This window comes from Quercus lobata, chromosome 7, assembly GCF_001633185.2.
Source record: "Quercus lobata isolate SW786 chromosome 7, ValleyOak3.0 Primary Assembly, whole genome shotgun sequence".
NCBI lineage: Eukaryota > Viridiplantae > Streptophyta > Magnoliopsida > Fagales > Fagaceae > Quercus > Quercus lobata.
In genome coordinates, this window is record NC_044910.1 from 44,040,596 (window position 1) to 44,051,141 (window position 10,546).

The 10,546-nt window shown below is 33.6% G+C and overlaps 1 protein-coding gene across 1 annotated transcript; it reads right to left on the reverse strand.

The window, feature by feature from the left end:
• Window positions 1-138: 138 nt before the first annotated feature.
• On the reverse strand, window positions 139-7,622 carry LOC115952101. Its single transcript, XM_031069182.1, has 3 exons — window positions 7,501-7,622; window positions 7,229-7,244; window positions 139-430 (listed from the first exon to the last, which is right to left on the reverse strand). The coding sequence occupies exons 1-3, from the start codon at window positions 7,620-7,622 to the stop codon at window positions 161-163; spliced, it is 408 nt and encodes a 135-aa protein (XP_030925042.1). The 3' UTR covers window positions 139-160.
• Between the last annotated feature and the right edge of the window lie 2,924 nt (window positions 7,623-10,546).

The following is a 10,546-nucleotide window of genomic DNA, read 5'->3' on the forward strand; positions in this document are numbered from 1 at the left end:
ATTATCACAAACTTTGCAAGCTATATAAGGAAACTAATAATACGAACGAGACCTAACAAGCCATCAGAAACACACACAAAACTACTGACAACCATTTAGATAAATAGATATATCAACACTTTATTCACATCAAATACTCCAAGTTCATGGCCAAGTATTGTTACCCATTTCCACCTTCATTACTCTCACCATTTTCTCCTTGAGAAGAGCCATCCCCACTATTGAAATTCTGTCTAGGTATGGTATGGTGGTTGTTGATGCTGCTATCAGGGTACTCAACTTTGCTCTCTTCTTTACTATCTTCCATTGCCTTTCTCTTCTGAGCATGGTATAGCTGCTCTTGTCCATATATACCACCCAACATACCTCTCCTCGGCACTGCCAAGCAAGAAGAGCTCACGACCATTATAACCAAGAACAACACTACAAGCTTCATTTTTTGTGGTGTTTTGTATATACACAATCTAGCTATAGCTAGTTGACACTATTTATATAGGAAATAATGCCAATGTCATTTAGTGACACATAGTATTTAAAATTAAATTATGGGCTCTCCACCGAAAATGAGACAAGACATTGGGACTAATATGATTTGTTTAATAGCGGATTCGCAGTAGCAGCCTCAACAGGGAAAATCCACCTTTTCAGTGGAAATATCAGTATATGCAAAGTCAATCAAGCATAATGAGTTTCCTATTTGGTTGCTTTTGGTATGCATCAAAGCATAAAAATAGATTTTGCAAGCTAATTACCTGTAGAAGATATTAATATTAGGTAGAGGGGCTCTTTGATTTGCAACCTTATCAAAACTGTCTGTCCATGCTTAAATTGGAGAGTGGGAATAGAAATTAAATTGTATGAAGGTAATTGAAAACCATAAACCTGCTAAAATGCTTGTAATTGGAGTTTAGAAGTAATAATAGAGTGGTATTAGTTAGAAGTGCCCCCAAATAGTTGCCTTGGCCATTAATGGAAAGATACGTGCATGAGAACCAACATTGCATATTTTTCCCTTTAGAAAAAAGAGGTACTGAGTCTGAGGTAAGGTAAGCACTCTGATTTGCTCTAGAACCACATTTTGCTTCCCAACAGTAACACCCCCAAAAAAAAAACCATCCACCTCTGTTTTTTCTCTTCCCTTTCTCTTCTATATGGGAGACTCACTGTAGAGTATAGAATAGGGATAGGGGTCCTATGAGTGATAATTATTGCTAATATAATGGGTCCATGATAGATTCTATTATGTAAGAGAGACTGATGTGAAGATAATGAATTTTAATGTTAAAATGGCACCACCCAGTTTTTTTTTTTTTTTAAATAATTCAATAGTTATAACATGGAGGGAAATTTGAATCTAAATGTCTTGGAATTACCATAAAATATCAACAAGTTAAGTTATAAGACTCTTGACCCTAGATGTAATTCTCTTCAATTCTTCACGTGTCTAATAAGTCTTAAGAGATTTATTAGTTAGATTAATTATAATGTGCAAATTAACCTGTAATACTTCATATTGTTGACAATGAGTTTTTTACAATATTTTATAGTAGCATCTGGTCTGATTCACTTTGCTTTGTTTCCAAGAAGTTCAACTACAACCTGCTATTTCAGTCAAAGAACTGTGGTGAGGGTTGTGGATCTTGTCTCTTTTTTCTTTCCACTTGCTTGTTGAAAAAAATGATGTCATGGGAAAGAGTTCTTTTACCTAACGATGTGTTACTTTTATTGTTTTTAGGGATGGAGATAGGATATGGCGAGAACGGAATACGGGCGTTCTGTCCCCTCTTCAAGACAAAGAAAATTTATGTGAGGATATGATAAGATCGAAATATGGGCATTTTGTCTCCTCTTCAAGACAGAGAAAATTTATGTGAGGATGTGATGAGTGAAGATGTGATGAGATTGGAATATGGACATTTTGTCTCCTCTTCAAGACAAATAAAATTTATGTGAGGATGTGATGAGATCGGAATATGGGCGTTTTGTCTCATCTTCAAGATAGAGAAAATTTATGTAAGGATGTGATGAGATCGGAATATGGGTGTTCTGTCCCCTCTTCAAGACAGAGAAAACTCATGTGAGGTGGAAGTGAAATATAGGTCAAGATGGGATGAGATGGAATCATTTAACCATTATTAATGAGGTGGCATTGATGCTAATAAGATTAAGAGAGATGAGAAAGAAGGGGCAAAACAAGACGGAGTAAGGTAGGCAAGGACAGAATCAAGACTTATCCTTGAGCCTGGACAAATTAAACATGAACAATAAAATTTAATCATTTAAAAATAAGAAATATATTAAAATTTAGTATTGATAAAATTAGTACCTATTCAATATTAAAAAAATGTATACAGAATAATTGTTTCATAATAATTTTTTTAAATTATTGGTTCATAATACATCTTAACTCAATCATTTATAATGTATCAAAATGAAATATGACTTTTTTTGCTAAACCCCGATAACCAATTTTTTTTTATTTTTAAAATCTCTTTTAATATACAAAATTAAAAAATAATTTACTCGAACATCCATGTCCATTTTGTTGCAGAACCTAGTTTTGATAATATTCATGTTTGAAAATGTTTGTTCCATAGTTGCAGTAAAAACTAAAAGAGTATACGCAAATACAAAGTGTTATATAAAATACGTAGTTATAATATATAGATCATGTATATAAAATGGATTTGTTTTCGTTTTGTTAGTAAAATTAAGGTATTTGTGTTTTTGTTTTATTTTGGAAAGGGACACCCGCCACAAATATAGGCTAAGTGACCACTTTACTTATTAGGTTAATTGAGGCTAGATTTTAATTTTGGTGAATCAAGTATGAATTTTTTTTTTTCCCAAAAAGTAAAATAAAATTCTAACATTGCCTCTTAATATATAGTGTTTTAAAATTTTCAAAATTCCAAGAGGGCCATGACCCTTGTTGGTCTCTTCTTGGTTCCATGTCGAGGGTAGGCAACATCCATCCTTGTCCTATCCTCTCATCAGTGAGGAACTTTTGAAATGAACATTATGTATTTTTCCACTTCATTTCAAAAAATTTGATGACTCTGTGTTATTTTATTTATTTATTTTTTTTATAGGAGACTCTGTGTTATTTAATTGTTATAGATGTAGAGAAAGTATTGAACCAAGAAACTAGCTTTGGTTTGCAAGAATAATTAGGAGTTGGGAGTTATATACTGTGGTAAGCCCACTATCACAAAGACAGAGAAATTGAGACTTGTTATTTCACAAGGTGCCAAAATCCCCGAAAATCTAAGATACCATCCATTCAACATATTATATACATGAAAAAAAAAAAAAAAAAAAAAATAGCATTAGGCTCTACCTTTGTGCCTGCACCATTATAATAGAAGTTTCACCCCAAAGTGAATGGTGTGTGGTGATACTGATGAGTACTTTCTAGAATCTACATTAATCCAAGAGTTCAGGTTTGAAATTCATTGGTTCAATGTGCATTGCCAGTACTTTATTTTATCCTAAGTTCCTAACCCACTATCAGCTCTGATTTTCAGGGTCTCAACCTGTCTATTACTCTATATTTAGGGATTTACAAAATAAAATTATCTGTGGGAGTTACCATAAAATAAATAGAATTGGTAGATTATACTTGGATATAAAATTAAAAAAAAAAAAACAAAAACAAAAACAAACTAACTAACTAATATCTCTTTTTTTCTTTTTCTTTTTCAGTGGTAAAGAGTTTATAAAAGAATAAATGAAAACAAAATAAAATATACCATTTTTTATTTCACCATTTATCTTTTATGTGTCATTTCTCAAAATAGGGATATAAAAGTATTTCATCTTCATTTCATTAGCAATTTTTTTTAAAAATGATTTAGTAGAATTTAAATTTATGGTGTCTTCTCCATGACAATTACTCCTTATCAAGCAAAAATACTACTTTTTTTGTTGTAAGCAGGATTCGAACCCAACCTAAGTCCCCTATTTGATGATAAGTGATTTTACCAGTTAATTAAACTAAAATCCACAATTTGTTTGAGAGAAAAAAAAAAGAATAAATATAAAAGGGACTAAAATGAATTTTTAAAGAATATTTCAAATATTCATTTGTTTGGGAGTTTTGTGGGAAAGCATGAAACCCATTTCATTCTATTCTATTCTTATATATACTTTCCTCCTAAAAGGTGGGTGAAAGGATCTATTTCTCTTATAAATTTTGGAGAAATTACATTTTTGTTATACGTAAAGCTACATACATAAAAAATTTCATAACAATTAGATTGATAAAGTTTTTATTGATTCTTATTTGAGCCCACCACTAACATTAATTTTTTTTACCTACCATTAATAATCTACAACATTAGGAAATGTTAAACTTTTGTACATATAGACTTGCATTTTTATTATTACTATCGCAGACTCACACGATACGAGGAAAAATTTTAATATAATCATTTTATAAGAATATAATGTAAAATTTGTAGGTTAAATAGTGCTTGTGTTATTTAAAAGTATTTTCTATTTGTATAAGTTTTTATAATTGAACATATAATGTATTTTCAATTCAACAACAATACAATGATAAATATATGGAAAACGTAATTTAATAAAAAAAATTAATTACATAATTATAATATTATTTTATATAAATGAAGAAGATGTTAGTTAAAATTATTTTCTATTTTTATAGAATTTAAAAAAAAAAAAATTGTACACCTCCATTCCAAGGAACACATGTAACAAGTTACATTGAGTTTAAATTATTATATAAATTTAGAATTGTAGTATTTTTTTTCCCCTTCCAAATATAAGTATAATGGCTATATTATTTAAACTTGAATTTTTAAGGTAATCTTTTGAATATTTATCATTTTCATTACTTTTTTAGGGACCATATCTCTAATTTCTAGTGCCTATTTTATTTGTATTTTTTAGCTCAAAACTAAAGAGTTTTGTCAAAATAGGATAAATTTTATACTTTTCAAACCAAAAATTAAGGGGAAAAATGAAATTTTGAGCCCAAAACTAAAAAAGAAAACTACAAAACGAATCAATTTAAGGCGCAGTTAGTCTAAAATGGACTAAACTAGACCAAACTGGATCAATTGGATCGAAATGGGGCAAATGGAACAGAAATGGACCGAATTAGACCAAAGTAGACTAAAATTCTATGCTAATGGGACTCGAAATAGTGTAGCAAAAGTAAATACTATGCTTTAGCTTTTATATATTCTAAAGATTTGTAAAACTTATACACAATATAACTTGTACTAACTTCATTTTGTAAATTTTTTAGTTAGTAAACATTATCGTTTAAATGTTCTTTTTACTATTAAAATTTTGAATGAAAACACTATGCATTATTTAAAGGATCTTATTGTTTGATTAGTATTACTTAAAAGAAGCTTAAATGAATTCATGTACTAATAGATTTGGACAAAATAATTAAATTAACTCATTTAATTATATACTAATAGATTTTACAATTGAAATGGACTGAATGGATTGAAGTAAACCAAAATGGACCAAAATGATATGCTGATATGGCTCAATAGGAGTATAAGAACATTAATAAATGCTACACTTTAACTTTTATATATTACATAAATTTCTTTAAAACACAAATAAAATATGCTAAGCATGGTGGTAAAAGTATACATTTATTTCATTTGCTTTCTTTTTCTTCTGCAAACTACCAAATACACTTCAAAATATATCTATATATCTCGTTGCTTTCCATTCTATTCTGTATAACCCATGCAATGTATTCCATTCCTCTATCAATTTCTATAGATATTATATAGGTTCTTCTCAATTTCAGGATGAATGCTTGCGAGGAAATGGGATGAAACCATTCATTTCTTTAAAAGCACCTCCGAAATGAGAGGGAGTGGTTTTTCTCCATCTAAACAGGCTGTAAAGGAATGGAAAGAATAAATAAATTAGAAAGGAATGGATGGAATGAAAAGATTTGTGAGCTCTTTCTCTTAGTACTTATTGCAGTTTATAAATAAAAGAAATATATAATTCTATTTATATCATCATCTTTTATATGTAATATATCCGATAACAATAATTTAGAATTTTCATCCACTTTTGATTAAATATTTTTTTATAATCTATTCTTCTAAAATCCATTCAACCCAATAATTATCTTATTTATTCGTAACATCTCTCTCATAACATATGGGACTTTACATATGTCATTGATATATTACATATATGATATATCAAAGATATAAGATACCTTCTCTATCTAAACAAGAAAGGATGTGAGTCCATTCTTTCCCTGCCATTCATTTTCATCCTAAAGAATGGTCAAAACACATAAACACCCTATCAACCACTCTCAACAACATCTTAAGCCAAAGCAAATTCTAGTTGCAGACCCCAAAAAAAAAAAAAAAAAAAGTATTTTCCATTCCAAGCCCAATGTATTGCTTGACAAGTAAACTTTGATTGATTCTTACCAAAAAAACAAAAACAGAGGGAGGTAACAATTTAACATTATTAACCAGTGCTTCCCCAAAGGAAGCATGGGGAGGAGTTAATAAGAGGTTATGGGTTGGGGTGGTTGGGGGAAATATTTATATATATATAAAAAAAATGTGGCAGAGATTGGGAGTGACAGCTAATAAGAGCTGAGGAATGCACGTGCAAGGAAGCTGAGTGAGTCTTATCAAATCATTGTAATGCAAAATGGCCTGTTGTCGGCTGAGACACAATACGATATTGACTATTGAGTGCTTTGAGGTGTCACCAACTGTCTCTGTGAGTGAGCCCTCCTCTCTTCTTCCTCCATTCTCCCTTCTCTTCTTTTGTGTGTGGCCCAACTTCATGTGCTCCCACCACCCTCACCCTATCACATACTTGTGGCTCTCCTCCTCCTTGAACAATTCTCTACTTTTGTCAGTTCGTTTTTTTTTTTTTTTTAAACAATGATTGGATTTGGGGTGACTTATCTATTATAATTGGTACACGTAAAAGTGATGTTAGATGTTAATGATCGGAACCTCATGAAAGTATCTGGGTGATAGACTTATTGGTTTGGGACGTGATGTAAACCTAAATGTCTCAGTTTAATCTTCCGCGCTATTGGTTTATAAGGTTACTGAGGTGTCTTATGGGATCAAAGAGTTTTAATGATTATAAACTAGTAGTAGAAATGTATCGGATTTATTTAAGTTACTTCAACGTCAAGTATAATCCATTTTAAGTTAATTTACAAATTATATCCTCCAATTTTAACATGTTTTGAATTTATTCTTTTAATATATATTTTTTCATTTCCTTCCTTCCATTTTAATATGTTTTCAATTTAATTCTTCTTCAACCAATTTTTTCATTGGTTTTAGTATTTTTTGAGAATCTTTATTTTATATATATATATATATATAATTAAAAAAAGGGTAGCAAGAAGCCACCATCTTAGCTTTCCTACATGATATCACTATAATAGCATTCTACTCATTGGGTTCGAGACTACAAATAGGATACTAATGAGTCAGTTGTTATCCCAACCTCACAAAAGCACTAGTGGACATTGAGCCAGAGGCATGAGGTTTTTTCCAAGCGGTTTCCATTGTAGAATTCAAAGTTGAAACCTCTACCTCAAACCACTTGAGAGTAAATCCAATGACCATTAAACCACCACTCTCAATGGTATGGGTTGGTAGTTGTCTTTAAAATATAAATATAAATATATATATATATATATATATATATATATATATTTTTATAGATTTGTTATTTGCTTCAAACGAGTCTCAAGCACACATACCCTCTTGAACTTGAACTTACCCAATAACTAGCTAAATAGGCTTCTCCTTTTGCCTCATCTTAATTTCATTTAAATTTTAAGAAATAAGTCAATAACTGCACTTGTAAGGACACGATTCGCGGCGGACCGTAACAGTGTCGGGTTCGCACGTAAAAAGGCCCAAACAATATCATTTGTAGAGCGTGGGTTTGAAAGGCTAGGCCTTGGTCACCAGGCGGTGGGTTTTTCGTGGTATTCATTCGTGGCTAGGTTGTCTTCACCCCTAAAATCTTTCTCCTGGAGGTGGGCTGGGAGGCTCTGGTTTTTGGCCATTTTTCCCAGCCCCTTCTCTAGGTTACTTACTTTTCCTTTTATACTCGTCCGCGTTCACTGTCATTCGTCCACGTATAGGGTCAACCTTTCCAAGGCTGATACTTGTCCCATCAGTCCATACCCCAAGTCGTTGGGGGTGGTTGTAAAAATCAAAGAATGCGGCTCTGTCAGGTTCAGAGTATTGAATGGCAGTAAGGGCAGTTTTCCCTGGATATTTTAGATTTTTCTTCCAAGTTTTAATCCTATACCGTTTTTACCCCTCTTTCTGGTGGGATTTTGGGTCTGCCGAGGACTGAACTGTCCTCAGCTGTATCCCAAGGCTATCTTGGGTTTTATACTATCGAGCTTGGGCTATAGCCCTCCTCGGCTTAGGCCTTTGGACTCCTCACAGGTAAATGGGCCTGGCCCATAAATCATTTGGGCCCCACAATAGCCCCTCAAAACCCTGCTATCCAACATCTTGGTTGGAAAGGGGGGTTTTGGTAACACCGAGCCTTTATTATGGCCCATTCAATTCGGCCTATCGATAATGCTGGCAGTTCTCCATCTGCCCAGGAAATGTACCAGTCTATAAGACAGTCTTTTGATTTTACTCCTGATGCGTTCTTGTCGTTTGGTTATCCAAAACGCGCTTTTAATGACCTCTATTTACGAGACTACTTTAATTCGACGGTTTGTTTTGATGAGGTGGAGAAGTGGAACCGGCATATTTGTGTTTACAGATTCCTTTGGAGATCTGAACCTATTAAATGCCTCCCGCTCCACCCTCCGTATAAGAAGGAAGGTAGGAGGTTATTGTTTTTGTAAAGAGTCCCTTTTCATCCTTCTGAAATTTGAAATACTTGGCCTCCCCTAGAGTCTATTTTACCCACTAATTTATAGACTAAATCGTGATACGCTCTACCATAACAACGAGTAATGAAGGAGCCATACCCCTCCCGTAAACGCCACGTTCCAATAAAGCTCGTAATGACTCGATCAGGGCAGGGATGGCGGAGACTCAAAATCAAACTCACCTTTCTTTTAGCCAAAATCCGAAACAGGGACTCGTCACGTCAAACTTTCGGCGTGACTGAGTCGAGGACACCCATCATCAGTACCAACCGCTCTCTCATGAACATACCTAACATGGCACCAGTGTGTTAGAAGTCAGGACTGAGGCAGGGACCATGTGCCCCTGCTTCTTCCTCTCTTCGTTCACTGGCGCCTCCTTTTGCCTCTCTTTCTTCTTCTTTCCACCACCAGATCCATCCTGGTACTTTTCCTTCTCCCTCTTTTGCTCATTTTTCTTTCTTTTCATCTCTTCTCTCTTCTTCTCCTCCTTCTTTTCATTCATCTCCTCCATCTTCTTCATTCATCTCCTCCATCTTCTTCCGAAGAAGGTCCTTCTCTCGATATGGGCGCTACTGAGGCAGAGTTTGGAAGGACTTCGGAGACGAGTTTAAAAAGAGACCTGACTGTTTACTTAATGTATTGTTTTTTTTTTTTTTTTTTTTTTTTTTGTTTTGGCAATCTACCTTTTGTATAGGCTTGTTTAAGCCCCTCTTTGTACGTTGTAATACATCTTTGTATTAATGAAAATTGTTATCACTTTGTTTCACATACTCTATCTCTATATTTCCGGAATGATAAAGCAATGAATAGACATACAATCTTGTGAATGAAAAAAAATTTTAAACTGTGGCCGACGTCTAGGAACAAAGTCCCGGTTAATAGAAAGATCTTGCTCTGCGCTTATAAAGACAACCCGAGTTAATAATATTAAATCAAACAAAAGATACTTAGGGCTGAAACTCCCATTAGGCAGGAAAAGAAAGGACATTATGATGGGTCTACTGAGTCGGTCTGGCACCATACCGCCGACCTTAGAGTATAATACTTGGGGCCATAATCCTTTACCCAAGAGAAAGGCGCTATTATGTATTGATAAGTGCTGTTTCAGCATATTAATATAGCATTTGAATCAATGACACTTAGGGCCAAAATGCTTGCTAAGAAAAAGATATCACCATAACCTTAATAGAGTTGTTTGGCACAACAATGCCGACCTGTAAAAAAAAAACGATACTTACCCCAAAACTGGCCGAGATGATAGCTCAATGCACGATGCGGTGTAGGAAGTAACCATCCGAGGACATATCACCCGCAAAATGAACAGCCCCCTTAGGCTACTAAATAGTGACGCGTTTCAACATCTTTTTAACACTCCTATTGGCATTAACCTTTTACAGTTTTTGAGCCGAGGACTGAGCAACTTAGAATTGTTATTAAGTAGCCAACCTCACAAAAACTCAATCTTCTTTTCATCCAAGAAATTGGTTACCCAAGTAGTTGGTTTCCCCATAGGCTTGAGTCTGAGGACCATGCAATGCCTTGGTTCTGTCCAAAACCCAGTTTTCCTCATCCAAGTAGTTGGTTTCCCCATAGGCTTGAGTCCAAGGACTATGCAATGCCTTGTTTTTGTCCAAAACCCAG